A 21,766-nucleotide genomic window follows, 5' to 3' on the forward strand; every position below is an offset into this window, starting at 1 on the left:
CACCTGGGACCAACACCAACGAATCCAACGAAAGGGAAGCAGATGGAGGAGAAACAGATGAAGTAAAACGAGGGTGTTAGAGAGAGAGAGAGAAAGAAAGAGAGCAAGAAAGAGAGAGAGAAGTTGCCCAAAGCAAACTCGAACATTTGGGGCCTTAGACAAACAGAGTAATAGTTAAATTACAGCACCGATAGAGGCAGAGGGAGGACTGTCTCCACAAGGACGGTAAAATAAATCCTTTCTCACACAAAACAAATGGATGTCATTAATAGACATTGAGAGCCACTTACTCACTTCCATAAGGCACAGAAAAGAAGTGAAAATAAACATACAGAGAACAGCAGCATTTATTTTTTAAAAACAAACATACTTTTAGTGTCTGACAAATTCATTTTTAATGGGGACAAATGGAGTTGGTTGTGGTGCAAAATAATACCCTAGCATGAGACAGCCTGGTGGTTAATTAATGTGGCCTGTGGCTTGGTATAAAAAAAACTGTTACTTTACACATTGACATTAAGCTGGGGAATGGCAGCTGAAACCTTGTGAGAGACTACGGAACTGCTGTGCTGTGCCGGAGGGGTTCTTGTACGCATTAAAGGCGCAAAAAGCGCTGTAAAAGCTATTTCTACTCTTATACAAAATGCAATCTATCTAATTAGTTTCACATAGTTTTGGGAGGTTTGGGCACATCTGTTTGAGCTCATTCCAACAGGTTAGAGCTTAAAGATTGATTTCTGCTCGCTTTATAATAACACCTCTTTCCAAAAACAATGTTCCGGCTACTGAAGAAAAATCCCAGGCTTTGTTCTTAGCTCTTTCTTTTTGTAAGACGATGCTGTCAATGGTCCTCAGTGAAAAAAAAGGACATTCATTTTGGTTGGTGGCCTTGACTCAAAGTCTCTCTAGCAACACGAGTACAATGATCTCACAATGTGTAAAGAGAAAGAGCAGGGAAAAGACCAGAAAATCACTGTGGTAAAAAGACTTAGCGAGTTTAGCGCAACTCGCAGTTCCTAAATGCTAAAATCCACATGCTACTGTAACATGCTCACAATGGCAATGCTAACAGGTAGCAGGTACAGCAATATTTAGCCTGTTAGCATGCTAACATTGGTTAATCAGCACCATACACAAAGTACTGATGGGGATGTCAATAATTTTGCAGGTATTTTGTCATAAATCAAAGTATTGGAATAATTCACATCGTGACTTGATAATGGTGCTAAATAAAAAAATTTTTTACCAAAGCTTTTACAGTTCATCCTGAGAGGAACATTCAATTCTGAATCAAATTTAATAGTATGGGTCCTCATCTGGGGACCATGAGTATCAAAAGAATTCCAATCTGTTGTGGTGATATTTCAGTTTGTTTTGGAACAAAGTGGTGGACTGGCATTGCCATAGGGACACATTTCTGGCATTGCTGAAAATATTTAGTCCAATAGAAGCTAAAAATGGACCTGAAGATAAAGTACTGTATAGACTCAATAATCAGGCAATTTAGGGGAGAGGAACCTAGTGTGTGTTTTTCTTTTTATTTATTCAGACAGTTGGTTGATTGCCGGGCTGTACAGCTTCATTGTTGTGGCATTAAAGCTGCACTCTAAGAAAACCCTGTAACAAATGAGCAGAATTGTAATAAACTATTCATCCATCCCTTGTCACTGACTATTTCACCTTATAGTTTAGACAATAGATCCTCTACACTATTGATGGCTGTCCATACTCTCTACACGTTTGCAGTTTCCATTGACGGAAACTTGGCATTGATCAACTGGCCTTGTTGGTCAATCAATGTCTCAGCACTAATTAGTCCTTTAGCACCAATCCGATGAGCTCAGTGACACACGTGGACACAGGCCTTAGTTACAGCCTGATAATTATGTGATATGCACCGTTCAGTTTAGTTCATTGTCAGACAAATCCTCAGCGGGATTGTCTTTGGTCTTAAAGCGTATTGGTTTTAAATTATTTTGTTTGCTTTGTGGCACAACCTCTTCATCCCTCATTTTATTTGAACTTTTTTTTTTCTTTACTCTTCCTCTTCCATTAGTTCATCACCGCTTGTGAATATTAATTTTTGGGATAAAACATTTCCTTAATAATTAATATCTCGACCTACAAACTGGATTGTTGAGAATAATCTTTCTTTTAACAATCTCCTGAAGAAGGTCTCTGCATGTGGCTTGCGTTTGGCATTTTGAAGTGTTTCTTTAACTGAGTATTAAGGTGCATTGAGGACGTTAGTCTTGCCCAACGGGATGTAAAAACGTGATTGCTCAATATCTCAAAATTGCTCTGAAGACGGATGACAGCTCATAATTCGGCTCTAACAACATACGTTTCTTCACTTTGTTCCATAATGCTGTCACACAGCCAGCTCGTGGTTACATTCATGTTTGCGTATTCATTTAAGCACCAGTGTTCTTCTAGCATGTTTATATTGAATTTGGCATTTGTTCATTGGGCATTCTTTTCTGAACATATTGTTGGCATCTTTGTTGCAGCAGTCTAAACTGAGTCTCGATTCTTGCTGTATTTATTTTCATGTTTCAGGCCAATATTCAATAGACTGCCAGTTTCAATTATATGACCTCTCCTCTCCTCAGTCAGAAGAGTGTCTGTGGGGGCAGCAGATGTGACGCAAGAAAAGGCATTTGAAGTTACCAACATGTTAACTTACAGTGTCTATACACCACACCACACACACACACACCACACACACACACACACACACACACACACACACACACACACACCACACACAGGAGGAGCTTGAAAAGTCAGGTAATGAATTGATTCATAGCTGGATGTATTGCTTTGAATAAACTGCAGCCTTGATGACTTTGTAAACAAAAATGAAGCGCTGCAAGCACAGAAAATTCAGGCCCTGACCGCAACCTAACAGGGTAAAGCAACTCTCACAACACACACACACACACACACACACACACACACACACACACACAACACACACAGAACTACACCTGCACCAACACGCACAGCTAACATATCTACACATACACTCACACTGGTCCGATGTTTGCTGTGCTGGAGTTTCAGATTACAACTTCAACTGTTCAGGTGTGGTGCACTAATAATTACGTGCTGTCATCTTCATGCAGGAGGAGAGAATATGACAAGTGTGTGTGTGTGTGTGTGTGTGTGTGTTTTCTTGTTTAACTATATTATTGGGGTACAAAAAATGGGAGTTCAGTATACTTGTGGGGTCCCAACAGCTTTCTAGGACCAAAATGAGGGACCCCACAACATTAAAAGGCTGTTTGAGGGTTAAGACTTTTTGGAGGTTTTAGGATTCAGGTTAGAATTAAGGTTCTTTATCATGGTTCTTTATCATGGTTAGAGTGAGGGTAAGGTCTAGGGAATCCATTATGTCAATGACGGGTCCCAACAAAGATAGTGCCACACACTATGTGTGTGTGTGTGTGTGGTGTGTGTGTGTGTGTGTGTCTGGTGTTAATACGACTTTCTAGTGCAGGGGTCTTTAACGTTTCCAGGCCAAGGACCCCCAAACTGATGGCGAGATGGAGCGGGGACCCCCATATGTATATGTATAAAATTGGTATATCAAATTGGTCTATAGTCCATGTGTAAATGTCCTGTTATTGTGCATGATAATTAGATACTCAATAATACAAGTATCAATATACATGTTATTTTAAACATGTCGAGGCACAGTGAAGGGGGCATGCACTGCATTGTAAAGCATCCACTAACCATTAAACTGAACCTGCCAAGATCAACATAGTCTGTCAATTGCATGTAAAATGCATAAAAGCTATTCAAATGGACATTTAAAACATAAATGTGAAGAAATAGTGATGCTTGTTAGTGCCACTGGCACATAAAACATACATATGTTGCTACATACTGAACTATACATAACTGACAGATCATGTTTATTTAACATACATTAGTGGACAGGTGTGAATAAACGGTGCCCAGCTTGAAAGAGTCTCTTTGTTACTGAATGTGTGGCATTGAGATGGAAGAATTTCAGTCCTCACCCTTTATCTTTGCACCAGTGCGTTGAACTCATGTTAATGGATATTAAAGCCTTTCATTAGTGGAAAATGTGCGGGGGGGGGATATAAAAACAAAGTTGCTCCTCAAAACTTTCGGTACCCATTGCAGTACCTCCGTTTCGCCCCTAGTGTCGTTCGGGACCCCCTGTTGAATGACCTTTCTGTGTGCAGCTGGAAACAGGGACAGGTGGCCTTTAAAATCAAAGTTCTGACTCGTCTTTCTTTCAGCCGAGTCCTGCATGAGATAGTTAGAATTTCGGGAATTTCTTTCATTCCGCCATATCTGTCTTTCCTTGGATACAACTTTATAAATCTTCGCATGGCAATAAGGCTGAACTGTAGCCGAGCAAAATGAAGTGCTAGTACTGGTTTTCTGTGGACAGCGCAGGTCCTGCATTCTACCAGGAGATGACATTAGAAGCAGCAGCTTGCACACTCTCCACTCCCTTCAACTCCTTCTCTCCTCTTACAATCCTTCTCACTTATTAAAGCTTAATAGAAGCCAACGGGCCTGCCTGTCAGCCTGATGCAAACTGAGCTGCTTGTCTTGAAGCTTCCAGCTCCAATTACAGCGTAACAATGAGAGGAGAGGCATTTTATATGGGTTGAGGAAAAAGGAGGGGAAGTGAGGAGAGAAAAGGGCATGAGACAAAAGGGGATAGTTTGAAACAAAAGAGGTAAGAGGAGAGGAGGGCACAAGTGAGAATTAAAGAGGTGAAGAGGAGAGAGAAAAGGCTAGAGAAAGGAAATTTGGAGGAGATGAGAGACCTAGCATGTACCAAAAAGATGAAACGATAGGACATTTGTGTACAATATGTAATACAATATATAATGTATATGATTGCAGCAGTTAGCTGTCAAATTCAAGGGAGCTTTTACACAGTTAGATTTTTTTCTTCGGTATTCGATTTCCTTTGTCTCCGCCCCGCAGTCAGCTGTTTCGTCCTTCCCTTCCGCCCAATCCTCTTGTTGGATGTTAATCCTCTCTCCATATCTCTCTCTCTCTTACCCAGCCTTCCTTTGATCACCAAGGGTGGCGGCATGATGGGAGTAACGGCTTAAAAATTCAAAAGAGAAAAAATAAAGCAACTTTTACTTGCACACTTTCAAATCATGGTCGTCCATGCACGATCAAATTTCTTGTTGGCGTGAAGAAATGATGTTTCCGTTACATGGCAAACGTGACAGGTGTGGTCACGTAGATCTGAGGGATTTGAAAAATGTTCCCCCATGTTTTCCACTCTCATTTTCCCCCCTTTGTTCTGCCGGGTAGGGTGGGGGAAATTAATAAAAAGCCCTGCTAGCTCCATGCCAGTTGTTAAACATTTCCCTTGATTAGAGCACTGGCAGACTGGCAGACTTTGTGTATCTGCTTGGCCCATGCTTGCAGTTTGGCGTTGCTTTCGACGGCCTTGTGAACATGTGTGTGTGTGTGTGTGTGAGAGATAAAGACAGAGACTCAAACGAAGGGGAGGGAGGATGATTAACCTAGGATCTGATTAGAAGCACGCCTCCAAGGGATAATCACGGTTTATTACAACTTGTGCCTGATTTTCATAGTTGTGGCCTTCATTCTATCCGGTGTGAGAACACTCTACTCATCAGGGCTGAAATCTGGAAACACTGTAGCATCACTACAAAAGTCTGACAAGTCAACCTTTAAGCCGGAAAATCTCAAGCAGCAATTCTCAACCTGGGGGTCAGGACCTCTGAAGGATGAGGGGATATTTAAACGAAAAAGAAAAAAAAACATGTAATTTCCTACCCAAAATGAAGTATTTAAGAGATTTGCTTCCCCAAAATCTTAAAATTAAACAATGTGAAATTAAACAATGTGAATTTTGAATTGTTGGTGCAACAAAAACAATTAGAGTACATGTCAAATGATGGTTTCTGCGCAGTAACGCTAAGCCATCACCGGAAAATTGCTTCTATTATCCTTCACTGGTCTCCGTCCAGAACAACGGGATCTGTTGGTCTATTTCTTTAACTGTCCATGGCGGAGACGCGTCATCCATCTTTATATACCGTATATGAATGATACCCATTCTCCTCCCTCTCTAAGACGGGGACTTTTGACTCCTCCTTCGTGTGGGACCATTCGGAACAGCTATACATAAAAAAACTTTAATCTCCGACATGTTCAGACATATCAAACAAACAAGTTCTTTTTTTAGCGTAACCCAACCCTTACAGCATTATTACTGATTGTGATGACCAAAACTACCAAAATAAAAACCTATGTTGTGATTAACCAAAACTATTCCTAAAAAATTGCATATCACGGGAACACAAAACAGCATCTAGAAGCCTGTTTCACCCACTTTGTACATTGGTTTTTGATTTCTGTCCGGAGGTTTCAGCATAGATGTTAACCAATTAATTTGGGAACTATTTGATGCTTCCTTATCATTCGATAAGTTCCTTAATCAAAAAATCAGGCAAGGGAACTTTTATACAGTTTAGAGCTGAAATGTTTTAGAAAAGCAGCACATCAAAACAGAACAAAGAGACTTTACAGCATCCCGATGGACCTGTTGATGCCACAAGCACACACTTCTGAGCCTGATAGGTTACGACTGTGTCAGCATTCAGCCGCTGATCTGAGGGGCTTTCATCTCCAGAATCCACCATTTCTCTGCATGTTAATGTGTTTATGCACGCAGTGACGGCAGGGATGCACGTGGCAAAGCACGTGCGCCATAGTGTGAATAAGAGTGTATAGATGTATGAATATGCGTGTGTGTGTGTGTGTGTGTGTGTGTTAATAAGTGAGCGCATGCACTGCCTCCGCCCATGGCTCAGTGATTTTGCTCATTTGCTCTTATTCTCTGTTGAAAGACTGCCGGCCCTATTTTGTTTCTTGTTTTTAGCACGTCTTTCTCCTTCCTGCTTTATTACTCCTTTTTTTCACTATCCCCATTACTTCTCTTTTGGGAGATACTCTGTCTATCTTACTCTCTATTTCCACTACTGCCTCTCTCTCTCTCTCTCACACACACACACACACACACACACACACACACACACACACACCACACACACACACACACACACACACACACACCACCCCTTATGTTGTGAGCTGTGAGGCCAACACCGACCGACATGGGTGCGAGGATGGAAAGAAACAAAACGAAATCGGTTTAAAAAGGAACAGGAACACTGCAGAGCTCCATACTGGGACTAAAGCTAGCTTGCTCCTAAACTGTGTTTACTCTTGGGGTGATTTTAAAACCATTTACAGTCCCTCCCCAACAGCGGTTTTTGCTGCTGAAGAGTTCGGCACGACTCCCTGGTTAAAAAAAAAACCTTAGCTCTCCTAAGGGTTAGGCAGACGTGCCCGACTGATCAATATGTTAAAACATTTATGTGCAACAGCCATGTGTTTGCAATTAAAATTCCATAAAATCTCCACCAAAAAACCTGCTCTCAATAGATTCAAGACTTCAGCTTGGTCTATTAGCGAGGGCAGATCGGACTTTTGGCTGCCTCAGAGTCAGGGATTGTGATTATGACTGCATAATTACATACCTGCATGACTCTCTTGTTGCATATGCATTGCTCACTTCCACCTCTTAATTTTTAACTCTCGCCCTCATTCCATATATCGGTTTCTTTCTCCATTTTCGTGCTCAGAAAAATCTCTGCTTGGGGTAAATGAGGTAAGTCTAGAGTTGCTTTGGGGGAAGCGCTATAATAATCAGAGGGAGGGGGGGGCTGACTCCTTCACGCTGTAATCATAAGCTACAGCACTGTTGCCCATAAATGTCTTTGTTCCTAGTCTATGCACACATGTTGTTGTCAGGAATGTTCCTCATTGAATTTATGGATTCAATTAAATCAGGAGACCTTGTTTTCCCAATCTGGTCAACCTTTAGTGAGAGGCAGCTTAACAAGGGGCGAGTCTGTTAGTGGTTTCAGCTGCATCCAATCCAAACAAAGCAACTGGGCTGTGGCGGATACTGTGGTGAAATAAATTGTTTTCCTGAGAGTTTTCTACGCATGAGCGTGCTTGTGTCTATATAGACATGTTTCTGAGCAGGATGCAGCTTTTTCTTCTTTTCCTCTTTATATACTATAACTTACGGGTTGCAGAGTTGGCTGTGCTTTTGTTTAGTAATTGATATTCTCATTTTAGGTGCAAAGCCAAAAACAAACCGTGGAAAGCAATAATAAATATTCACAAACGTGTCACAGGCAATCAATTGGAGAGCAGGTCCGCATAGCATTAGTCTAACTATCTGCCCAGAGGGCTCATATCTCTCATTCCCAAATCACGAACCAGGCAATTTTCAACTTAATCTTTCTCACATGCCACACTCATATATCATATCAGAGCATGTATGGTGCTATACTATGCACCCACCAGCTGAAAACACATGACAATTTGTTGTTATGTTAAGTCCCCCAGCACTCACAAGTGTTGGACCCGTTCCTGATACAAATTTCTGAAGGTTTAACAGAATAATTAAACCATCAGGTCTCATGTTGGGGCTGCACACCATCTGGGTGGCTGATTGAAACTACCCTCACCGCATTCATTCAGCCACCCAGCTGCTTGGTTAATTTACAGGCCGCCTTTAATGAAATGTCTCTGCCATGACACGGACCAAGGCCTCGCAGGTGGACAAGACATCGAGATGCATCCTGTGCTGAACGATCGCTCAGAATCACAGCGCCTGTCAGCTGACCTGGACTAAAAAGAGTTTAAGGTGATCAATACTGAGGAGCTGCAACAAAGCTGTGTGTGAAAGAGATAGGAAGATGCTGATAGACAGACTAAGATAGAGCGAGGGAGCTAGAGAAGAAATGTGGAAAAAACAGAGGCTGTGACAAAGAAAGAAAGAGGAAGTGTTACAGAGGAGGAGCAATGTAAATGAAGAGAAAGAGAATGACAACTGAGACAGAGAGAGTGTGACAGTAAAACAGAGCGAGAGGGAGAGTGAAAAAAATGCAGTAGTGTTATTGATGTGTTGCAGAAAGGATGAAAAGTGTTGTTTGATGCAGGGAGTTATGGGAACTCACCATGGTCGATTTCTGTCTGAATGATAGACACAAAAACAATCCCAAGTGGTGTGAGTGGAGAGTAGTTACAGTACTCTGGATGTCACACTGCAAGACTCTCTGTTGAGGCATTACACAGCGCCTCCAGGTCCTGCCCGCACTTTCCTGGGTAACTATTACTCAGCACTGGCCACAGACCAGCCTGAGGCCCTTGTTCTTCATCAACCCTGTGTGAGTGTGTGTGTGTGTGTGTGTGTGTGTGTGTGTGTGGGTGTGTGTGTGTGTGTGTGTGTGTGTGTGTGAGTTTAGCCAAATTCATTGGTCCAAATGCACCCCCCCTCCCGCCACACACACCACACACACACACCACACACACACACACACACACACACGCGCACACACACACGCGCGACACACAACACACACACACACACACACACACACACACAGATGTAAAGACTTGATGTGAAAAGTACCTAGATTCGAAGGTAGAGCTGGGCAATATATCAATATTATAGCGATATCATGATATGAGACTACATATCGTCTTAGATTTTGGATATCGTAATATGACATAAGTGGTGTATTTTTCATTTTCACATTACTGATGATCGTTTATCAAAAATCTCATTGTGTAAATGTTTTGTGAAAGCACTAATAGTCAACACTACAATATTGTGGTATCGATATCAAGGTATTTGGTCACAAATATTGTGATATTTGATTTTCTCCATATCGCCCAGCCCTATATGTAGGCGCCATAACTGTTAAAAACTATATAGTCAAATAAAAAGGACATTTATCTCTGACATGTAGTAAATTATCATGAAATATTAACACTCAAGTAAAGTACAAATACCTCATATTTGCACTCAAGTACAGTACTTTAGTAAGGGTACTCAAACTCATGTACCATGCTTACTGTACGCTACAATTACACAAAGAGGCAGCTTTTTGTAATTTCCACCTAATTATGGCAGAAATGGATTGTAATTTCAGTTCAAGTTTGATTATTGGACTATAGTCAGTTGAAGTAGTTTCAGTTGAAAATTAAACTACATTTTGTCTACTATAACAACTATTTGCAATCAAGTATGTCTGCTCTACAGTTACAGTTAATCCAGGTTGCAGCCTTTGGATTAATTTTAAAAAATGCATCAACACCAATATCAGATGTTAAAGGCCCTGAAAACTTATTTTCCTGAAAGCACGTTTTGATTCAAATGTATAATCCTGATAGGTGCATGAAAATATGTGACATCACAAAATTTCAACTGAGCATAACTAAACACAAAACCAGAAATAAAAATGACCCATACTTTTCCAATTAGGCAGAAAGAATTATGTTTGTGTAGAACGCCATGAAAAGAAAGAAGAAAGAAGCTGATTTAGATAACATGTTTTTAAGACATTTAAATACTGCATTTACTGCAAAATACTATGTAACATGATATGTATATATAATGTAATCATTTTAGAAAAGTCCAAAGTCCAAAAGGACCCCAATCAGTGTGGTTGTATAAATATATTTTTATTTTTTATTTTCTACCAATAAATCCAATTTTATACCTTGAATCAACTTTATAACCTTGGATTAAACCAACTGTAGGTAGGTCAGGGTCAATATGTTATTTATTTTTATTTTTAAGTAGGTTGTCCATTGTTTCCTATGTTTTATTTGTGCTTACTGTAACTACTCAATGCACTTCAAATTGCCCCCCGAGGACATATAAAGTGTTTTCAATTTTTAAAATAAATCTGTATTTATTTTGTTTATTTAAAAACATTATTGTGTTTTTAATTAAATACATAATGGGCAAATTATTTGCACTTAAATCTCTCTCGTTTTTCTCTTCAATTTCAATTACCCAAAGCCGGTTCTGAGTTGTGAAGGTCCCTAGAGGACCTCGTCTACTGTAAACTACAGAGATCAGGGGAACAACAAATTGATGTGTGTGGGGACATTAAAGCAGAGTGAATATTGCATTAAACTGATGTGTTTTTCTTAAAAGTTGTATTTTTTAATGAAAATCAGTAATAAAACAAACACGACGAGTCAGTCCACACAGAGCAACTGTGGCCTAAATGTGTACAACCCTCACCACCCAAAATTCACTTCAACCTGTAGAATGATGGCAGCCTAGCACACACTCACGCGCACAGGCACACGCGCACACACACAAACCCATCATGGAGGACCTGCAGCTCGCTGAGGGGTCACTTTGTGTTTGTCAAAACTCTCAGAGACTACTGCTGTGGAGAAGGAGATGTGAGGAGCATAGAGAGGACTCACAGGAAGAAGTTAGATAAAAGAGCCGAAGCCCTTCAGGAGTCTTCGCCAAGCTTTCCAGAGGCTGAGGCTGCTATTCTTAACTTCTTAAGAGCTCGCTAAAAAGACTCCCCATCTCTATACTGAAAAACGGCACACAGTGAGCCATACAGTATTTCCACTTCCTCTTTTTCCTCTGCTATGCCTAGGTACACTCACGTCAATTGTTTTAAGGCGCATAGGTCCTCATATTTCATCAGCCAAGCCTTAGTACGCACAGAGGGGATCAGCTCTGTTCTTCAGGTCTCAGAATCTCCCCGAGGGTGGGAGAGATGTGTGAGTTAGAGCACACTGGCGTCTGGGGATGTACAACTTGAAACTCTCTCTCTCTCTCTCTCTCCTCTCTCTCTCGTGTCTGACTTGCAGGAGGGACAGCAGAGGGAGTAAGGAAAGGAGGAAGGACGACTGTGGCGTCAAGGTTAGAGAGCCTTCTCTCTGTCTGAAAGAGGAGACAGCATCAAACCAAATATTAACTACTTTGGCAAATGTCTGTCTCTTTCTCTCTGTTGGGGTTCATGCTACGGGGCAACACATTTATCATCAGCAAAATTAAGACCTTGTGCTTTAACTAGCTGCCATGTAAACCTCAACTTGGGCCCCTTTCCAAACCGCAGCGATTAGGATAGAACTAGATGAGACCACGACTGTAAATTTGCCAACAAATTTTCTTTCCCGCACAAAGCGCCTCACAACGTTACAGCCACCAGGGAAAAAGATGATCGTCATCTCCTCCAACATGACGCCACAACAAGGAATCTCCATTCTGCCTTTGCCTCATTGATGTTTCAGTGGACCTCAATTACTGAGTGATTGCATCCCGCTGTTCCACCAGTCAAAACACTGCCTTTCTTCAGGAAATATTTTCACAGCACCATAATTGCTTCCATCTGTAGCTACACTGTGGCAACACTAGCTATGTCATTACGGCTGAGTGAGTTCACAGGAAAACGGGTGGCGAATGTGTTCGTGCAAGTGTGAACGTTTCTATGTGTGCGTTGGTGAGCGCCTGGATGCTTGCACTTGTTGGAAAGCCAACTCTGCTTTTATCAACATGGAGGAAAAAGAGATTTGAGAAGAAAAGTATTGAATTGGAACAAGGAAACGTGATGAAGCAGGATGTGTCTCCTGTGGCAACAGCATCACACAGACAGACACACACACACACACACACACACACACACACACAAACCTCCTCCTCCAATTTGATGGCTGGTTTAACAGAGTTGACTTTAGCTGATGAGCTGTCTGTGCAAACACAATTTGACTGGTTCCCCCAAAAGGCTTGCAAACAGCAAAATAAAACCGAGGGAGTGTTTAGCTCATGGCTGCTGGGAGATTCAGGCGCAGTTGCAGGGTCACCACAAAATTATTTGGATGTAACAATGTCTTTCCTTTAGAGTATAGAGACCCTCATGGCAAATTAAAAGAGAAAAGTTGGAGGTTTGACAGACCCATGCAGCCCACGTTTATGCTGTAAATGATCTGCCTGTCAGCAAGGGTCACGACCTGGAAAAACTGAAAGCCAGCCAATTGACACGTCGCGATAACCGTCCGTAAGTGGATCTGACATCGTATACCGTCTGTCGACGCCTGAACCAAATCGACTCATTACGCTGTTTACAGAAATGGTTTATATTACTTGTCACATGCACTTTCACACATCCTCACACAACACACACACACACACACACACACACACACACACATACACACCAGAGGAGTTCAGAGTTAGTTAGGTGATTTCTGTCAGCAGGGTGTGTTCCGCTCAAACATCATTAAAACTGAATCCAGCCTAAATCCAGCTGCAGTGTGTCATGCTAGCTGAGTTGTCCACTGTGAAGAGCTCTCTAAATTAGAGGGCACACAACAGCTCACACACAGACATTAATGGCTCAATTTTCCTGCAAGCAGAATTGCTAGCTCAAACTCTGGGCACAAGTGGGTGTGACCAACTCATTTTCTTTGCGATTTCAGAGACCAGAGGCGCAAGCGCAGTCCTGGCACACAGCCGAGTAGCAAGGGAAAAAGAGGCTGAAGCAGATATAAATGCTTTCTCAGTAGGAGGAATAGAGTAAAGCACATGGTGTGAGGAGAAGCTTTACTAAGGTCTGACAGTTTCCTAATGTTCATCAGAAGTTGCAGAATCACAAATCACATTATGCATGTATCTATCTATAAGTATTGTCTGTGTAGCCACAGACGGATTTTGCTTTGCCTCTGTTGTAGAACTTCATTGCTGTTCAAAAACTATTAATAACTCAACAAAGGTTTGTAGTGTTTTACTAAAAATGTGGGAAAAGATTTTTTTATTGAACAGTATAAGCGTGTACTCTTTGTGTTTATTAGTATGGTGTTCAGAACATTTAAAGGTGCAATGCCACAGAAAACCGTTTTTAGTTGCATTTTTTTTAAATATGTTAGATCCATATGTGTTAGCCACTGAAAAGAAATAAGCGGAGAGATCAGGCCAATTACAAAAGCTGGTCAGTCTGATGTCATGTTGTCTAAGCTCATTACTATTAACGAGCTCGCCCAGTTGCGCTGGGCAAAGGATACTAATAGCCAGGCTCTCATTGGCTAGCTGTTAGCCATTCAGAGTCAAGCAGCTTAGCTCGTTGAATATTAATGAGAACTGGCACAAATCTTCCTGTCTTCCTGCAGGCTTTCTTTAGCCTACCATGCTAGAATGGTTGGAAACAAGGTAACTAAGGCATTTCCTTCCACAAAAAATGTTACAAAGTCCATGGTAGAACTTCAGACATTACCACAAAGTAATGAAATATGTGTGACAGGACACCATTAAGATGTTTGTGTATGTATTTTCTGAGCAGTGGTGTGTCAGAAGCTCAAACCACAGAAAACGGATGGAACAAACCTATTATTCCAGCTGCTGTATGATGGCTACATGTGTTTAATCAGGGGAAGCAGGAAATCCTAAAAGCCTAAAAGCATTGAAACATTGCTTTCAGAACTGTCTTTTGATGTGTGTTTGAAAAATGTTGAAGTTAAAGAGGTGAAACTCAAAACGTTTTGGGGGTTTCTGTGAAAAAGCCTTGAACATTGCTCTTTCTGCATGTGTTTGCAATAAAAATGTGATCTTAGCAGGTGGAAATGCACACTTTACGCCAGAACAGCTGCGTCACTCCCACCGCGCCCCCCCCTTTCGTCGCAAGTGTGTTTGTTTGGACTGACAAAATTACCGAAAAACAACGAAGTTAGCCTTCTTCATGGCCGAAAGAAAATAGAGCCCATAGGTTATTAGACCTACAGGCACACACTTATAACACACCACACACACACACACACACACACACACACACATTAAATTGGACCCAGTTATTTCTCTGACCTCATCTCTTTCATCAAAGTGTTCCTCCCACAAAACATTGTCTGCATTAGACGTGCTTCCAAACTCTGCTTTGATCATAGCGGGTTCCAAAGAACAGTCTCCGCATACTAATATTTGGTGTGTGTGTGTGTGTGTGTGTGTGTGGAGGAGGAGGAGGGGGGTGATCTTTGTCTTCTAATAAATGCAAAGAGAGCCATGCATAACCACAAGGCAATACCCTTAGCTCCACTCCACTTCCTCACATAGTTTTCTACAATTTAACTGATCTCCCACTGTGGTCTTTATACATTGCAGAAAAATATATTTTTTTAAGCAATGGTGTCATCATCGACTTTGTAATGACACATTACGAAGAGCAAAATGATACAAAAATAAATAGATACTAGTGGGAAGTGAGGAGAAGGGCAGCAGCTCTTTGATATACGAGGAGAGAAGATGAAGAGTACGAGGCAGCCGGTTCGCGTCACCTCGACAGAGTTACAGCCTGGCCACAAGCCCGCTGAGGAGGCCCGTGACAGCGCTGTGACACAGGAGACGCCCGTGGCACTCTCAGTCCATTTGTCATACCGGCCCGGCCTAGCACCCATTAAAACAGCCTCTCCTCTCACTTCCCTGCACCATTCGCAAAGCTTTCATCCACCCTCACCTTTGTCTTTTCTCACTTGTGATTATCCCACCACCTCGCCTTTCTTTCTTCCTCTAACCTTGCTTCTTATTTCCACTTTTCAGTTTCTTTTCTTATTCACCCTCATGACTCTGCACTTCTGATCCCCTGAACCGTTTCACCATTCCATCCTCAAAGTTGGCCATCGTCCTATGATCTCTCAATCTCTTTTTCACTCTGCTCTCTGGTCCTTGATCTGATTTACCCGGTCTCCCCTCCCCATCCGCACTCTTCTCAGTCCCATTCCTTTCCCCTTGCAGAATTACCCTTGATATCTATTCGACTGCCATCAGCCAGAGGAGAGATGGAAATCGATTCTCCTCCAGCAGCCGCTTCTTTCTGGCTAAGGAGAAAGGGGAGGCAGTTAGCCGGGCTCTAAGTAAGGCCGTCCATCCATCTCCCTTTGAGGTCTGATGACAAGGCTGCTCTGAAGTCAGTGTAGCGCTGACTGGGCCTGGAGAGGGAGACGAAACATGGGAGAGAGGGGAGGCAACAGAGCAGCAGAGGAGCAGATACTATGGCACAATAAGTTCTTTTTCAGACAAGCTTCAAAGCCAGAACTAGCATAATTTCCTCTTTAAAAATATGAATATAACCAGCCTAAACTCAACCTTAAAGGGCCAGTTCACCAACACTGCTGACAACTTCTTCCTCACTTACATGGCCAGTTGTTCAGAAGAGGCTCAGACATGTAACTTATTACATATCTACATTCCAGTCATAGGTCCATTGATAACTTACCTGAAACAATTTCTTTGGAAAATGTTTCACTGGAACTACTTTATACTCATGAAATTGTCCCCCAAAACTAACCACAACCCTGATTAAAATGCATGATTAAAAAAAGCAGATTTTAAGAATTACTGACTGTTAAAGATGTGACAAAGTGTGAACTTTGATCGTGGCTGGAGTCCAGAAAGTGAACGTTTAGTTTGAGAGGCAGCTGCAAAAAGGAACTCCTTATTTGAGGAATGAAGTAAGCAAAGGGAGGGTGAAAATGAGATTGCTGAATTTCCCCAAAGAGAGGCCAGACCATATCTCACCTCCCATCTGCTGAGTCAAGATCCAGACAGGTGAAATGAGTCCAATATAGAAATATGAAATATTCAGCAACTAAAAGCCTTCTGTCTATTTCACCAATTCAGGTCCCTGAAGAGTTTGTGTTGGTGTGTGTGAGCGTCTGTGTGTTTGTAAGTACACATAAGTACACAGATGTATGTACAGTTTGTGTCCTGTGTGAAGAATGAGGCACGTGGGGAAGCACAAAGAATGATGCTGACGGACACATAGGCAGTTTTCAAAGTCTTTACAGTGTCAGTGACAGTTTGTCATAACAAGCTCAGGCTGCACCTCTCTCTGTCTTCCTCTAACTGAATATTGAGTTTGCAGATGGCTAGAAGAATCTTTGTCTTACAGGAAGACAAAGAAATATGGACTCAGTGTTAACTAGGAACAGGAAACACTGAGGAAAGCATCCATATCAGAGACAATGAAAGTGTCAAAAAAGAAAAAAAGAGATATGAGTTCATCACAACATCTGAGACAAAGTGCTGTCTAAGTGTTGGTGGCAGCCGTCAGATAGATGCTGCCTCACATTCCCGCCTTGCCAACCAAGCAGCTCTCTCGTTCATCAAGCGACAGCAGAGCTCTACTCCGTCAACTGAGTTCAGCCCGGGAATATTTCACGACTGGATCAGATGCAGTGAACCAGCCTTAGAAATCAGAAATTTCTCAAAGGCAGGGCAAGAGAGCAGGGCAGCGCATCTCTATCTGACACCGGTCCAAGAGGAGCAGCCATCAGGTTACTGTACACTTTCATCTCTGTGCAACTGTGCTTTTTTTAATGTTAGTATTTGTGGCAAGTTCAAGGGCCCATTCAGACCAGGAAACAGCAATCTGGCGATTTGCCGCAGGGTTGAGTGGCGGTGGGAGTGACACTGAAATGGCCCATTTGTGTGAAGTCCTGTTGTGTCCATTAACCCCCCCACCCCCACCCTAACATAGCACAAGTAGACTTAATATTTCCCAATTACTGTTTTCTGTCACATCATTTCTAGATCTTGACATTTCCAATCTACTTGAAGGCAGCTTCATTTATTTATACAGTTGTTTTTTTGTGACTTTAGATTAGGAACAAGTCATCCAGAATAAGTGCCACAACGCTCAGTTTCCTATTCCACCTGACACAAGGTTCCAGGTGCATGCAGCAAGGCATACAAATGCAGGAACTCACAGAGAGTATGTTAGGTGACTAGGTACTCTCATTGGCTAAGGACTAAAAGTCAGGACAGCTCTGCCACTGTGGGTTTGATTTAACCAAAGTCCCCCAACTTTATAGACATGTAACATCAAATCACTGTAGCACCCCTTTAAGGGAAGTGTACATCTTAAAGCCCATTTAAAAAAAGTGCTGTTAAGATCTACAGTGTGCAGTGAGTGGAAAGTTGTTCTACACCACAGTATCAGTGTCATTACTCTCTCTGACCTGGAGACCTTGCACCAGAGGTCAAGATATAACAAGTACAAGAAGAGGGTCCAATTCTAGAGCTTGTAAAACAGTCCATTAGCCACTGAGCAAGAGTAATTATGTTCATCTCACCCGCTGGTGTTGTAGAGTAATGATCATAAAAGTTGTATTTTTAATCACAAGCTTCCTGCACAACACAGTGTATTTGCTGGAGTGTACTGTAGTGCCCTTATGGAGAGGAAATATCTCCGATTTTTTCCTTGTTTATGTTATTGCATGGATGAAAAGCAGGATGCTTGCACAACAGGAACTGTTTGAAATATAATAACCCCTTTTGGAAGATCATGGGTTTTTGTTTAGGAGCTTGAATAAGGACCCCCCTCATGATCTATAAGGGGCTACACATGCTCATTGAAGACACATCATGACTCCACCATGCATAGAGTGAGCATCAGCCATGAGTTACTCCCTCCCCTGTGGCTTTGGCAGTAAGAGGACCTGAAGTGAGAGAGCAGCATCAAACAGGGCGCCTATCTGAAACAGGATTAGAGTTGTTCGCGGGTTCCGATTATGCAATATTTATCTGTTCTTTTCTCAGGGAGCATGGCGCATGAACTCAGCGAACTTTCAGAAGCAAAGGATTAATTTGCACGCATTGGAATTAGCTCTCAGATCAAAGAGAAGGGGCATCATGGGAGTATCCAAAACCTCTACATATCTAGAATAGATGGATTTTGCTTTGCTGTGTACCACTTCTATTCATAATACTTCGAACTGATATGGAGGGAGGCAAAAAAAAGGAAAACATCAAGGGGAATTCAAGCCAGAGCGGGATATAACTAACCACATGTATATGCAACAAAAGCTACCAGACCAAAGCAAAGATAGTATACAAGTTAGGACCGAGTAAACAGTGAGGAGAACAAAGTACACAGGGATTTTCTTGCCAGCTCGGAGACCAAAAGAATCTAGCCGACTGTCTTCGTGTTGGATTTTGGTTACTCAAGGGAGAAGTGAGAAACTACAGAGCACTGAGGAGGATTGGGACTTGTCTGTTTATTTGTGGATTTCCTCTGGTTAAACTGAAGCTACCAGGCTCTTCCTCTCCTTTTACTGTATTATTGTTTACCCTGCAGATACACAAGTTATGTAAGGATCTGGGCGAAGACAAGACAAGCTATTAGCTTTAACACTTGGGCAAGAACGCGCACAAACACACACACACACACACACAAACACACACACACACACATACACACACACTGAGAATCACTCTTCTTACCGTCACAGTCCCCCAAGTGGGCCACGTTTCCTTGTTCAACATCTTGCTCAAACGGCAGTCTGCAGAGGAAAAGAGACACCGTCATTAATCAGAGGACACAAAGGCACAGCAGCTCGGCCACTGACACACAGCACAGATCCACTCTGATAGAGGAAAACTATCTCAATGTTACAGCCGAGAACAAGTCACATGGGAGCGTATATCTATACAAGCTCCTTAAACACTTTGACTGTAGAAATCTTTGTTTTTATTGTGACAAAAGTGAGAGAGCGAAAAAAAAAACATTCAAACAGCAAAAGAACTCAAAAGGCCCTCAAGTGGTCTAATATCCTGCAATAATCACCATTTTAAATTAAAGATAATCACTTGTGCCTGCAGGGTCATTAATTAAGCTAATTAATGCACTGAATTACAATTATTTCTAGGTCAGCATACTTGTCTTCAAGTTAAATATTTGTGGCATAAATATACACTCTCTGTCTTCATGTATTAGGGAGTGACAGAAGGAAAAACTGTTTTAGTTATTTATATGGATATTGTTATCATAATGTCAGTTTTATCATTTATCATCAACATTTTTATACCTTTATGAAAAGGTAACTTGTCATGAAAGTAAATGGTCAACAAAACCTCTAACTTTACTCATATTCTGGAGAAATTACCCCATTTTTTGCTTGTGCTTTAAAACTAATTTCCCATTCGGGCAACAGTGATGTATGGAATACCTAAAGGACAAAAACATATGATGAGGTGAGGAAGCAGAGAGGAAATGAGAACAGCCAGCACAGAGATCAGGTGCTCACAAGAAAAAAACATGTGACTGGAAATACCTGTCACTAAGTGATATAACACAAAACGTATTACAATCATTGTTCCATAATGTAACATGTTTTCAATTAATTTACCAAAACCGGACCCACACAAGGTTTTCAATCTAATTTCAATGCTGGAAAACTGTACACACACACTAATGTACTTATACTAATACAACATTTTTATAGTTTGCTTTCTTGCCCATAGTAAGACAAGAATATCAACACCACTCTCATTTCTGTGCAGTAAACACTGTATGTATCAAGAGCTAGGAAATGTTTAGCTTAGCTTAGCATAAAGACAGCTTGCTGTCCAAACAAGCAGCACCTCTGAAAGGTCACTCATTAAAGTGCCCATATTATGAAAAAAATCCCTTTTTCTGGGATTTGGGGTGTTATTTTGTGTCTCTGTGCTTCCACACGCATACAAACTTGGAAAAAACACCATCCATGCTGTTTAGACTGAGATACAGGTTTCTGAATGTCCTCTGTCTTCAGTCTCCGGTGGAGCTGTTCAAAATCCGCATGGCTTTCTATGTAACTAGCCGAGACAAGGTGGCTAACCGTAGCATGCTAGCGTGCTAGCTCGTTCTCAATGGCAAAACACTCCTACAACACACATTAGTTCACCATAATCTACAAAAGAACTACTTACATGTCCCTGTTCTGCAGGTATTCCATAAGTGTGCCCTCGTTTAGAAGAAGTCTCCCAGCTAATCCTGCCTGGTACTGACCAAAGTTGGAGAAAGAGTTATCTAGCTGATGTGATCGTACCTAGCTACTGCGCATGTGCGACTCCTAACAAAGATTAGTAAAGAAGTGAGTCTCACTCTGTAGCTAAAACAGAGACCTAAACACACAGGGTGAAAACGGGATCTGCAGCAATTTGCAGTACAACAGAAATATGTTTTTTTTTTTTTATGAAACTATGTAAACCTATTCTGATACAACCTCAAAATGCAATTATGAACCTGAAAATGAGCATAATATGGGCACTTTAAGAGGTTATCCCTCGCTTGTCTTATCCACACAAAAATAATAATCTGTTGACTTTATTGCATGATCTATAAGTTAATGTTACCAGGGCGCATATATACTAGCTAGATTATAATTGACTGAGACTCAGGTGAGTGAAAGTCTATGTAATAATTTAACAAACATTTATGGGAGCTTATTCAAAGTTACAAGCCTTTAGGGTACAACATATTTTTTTAATGCATCTATATTGGTTTATCAACAGCCCTCACGCATACAAAGCCCCATATGGAGAATACCTACCCGACTGAGCTGGGCATAAGTGGAATAAACTAATTGAAGAATATCCCTTCTCTGGAGCCTGATTCTTTAATTGGAGTAAAGGTCCCTATTAGCCGCCTCAACCAGTGTAATTTAGATTGGAAGAGTTACCTCTGCCATGAAATGGATATATATAACCAGCTTTGCTTGATCATTTATGGTAATGAGTCAGTCAAAACCACTGATGACACTTTGGATTAAAAAGGAAAATCTTTACATAGAGTTAAACAAAGCTCTGGATGGTTCCACAAATAGTGATGTTACACTGAATCACTATTTGGCCTACAAACAACCTTAGAAGAACCACAGTACAAAAAAAGCCCATTGAGACAAGTGACAGAGTAGTCAGCATTCTGGAATTAGCTAAAGGCTCAGGCAGCAGCGCAGCCAACATCCCTGCTTTTAATACCTAGAAATCACTTGACAAATGAGTCCAAGTGCACTGTGAACCAACAGCGTGTTGTCACCTTAATAAAGAATAATGTTGTTTGTTCAGTTGGCTGCCTCTCAC

General features: G+C 41.5%; 1 protein-coding gene across 1 annotated transcript in view; it reads right to left on the minus strand.

The window, feature by feature from the left end:
• sema6bb (sema domain, transmembrane domain (TM), and cytoplasmic domain, (semaphorin) 6Bb) overlaps positions 1 to 21,766 on the minus strand; it is a 131,311-nt gene that overhangs the window by 6,984 nt on the left and 102,561 nt on the right. Inside the window, 1 exon segment of the mRNA XM_032524803.1 lies at positions 19,148 to 19,206. Within this exon segment, the coding sequence (XP_032380694.1) occupies positions 19,148 to 19,206 (59 nt within the window).

The sequence above is a fragment of the Etheostoma spectabile genome, chromosome 9 (assembly GCF_008692095.1).
Source record: "Etheostoma spectabile isolate EspeVRDwgs_2016 chromosome 9, UIUC_Espe_1.0, whole genome shotgun sequence".
Taxonomy (NCBI): Eukaryota; Metazoa; Chordata; class Actinopteri; order Perciformes; family Percidae; genus Etheostoma; species Etheostoma spectabile.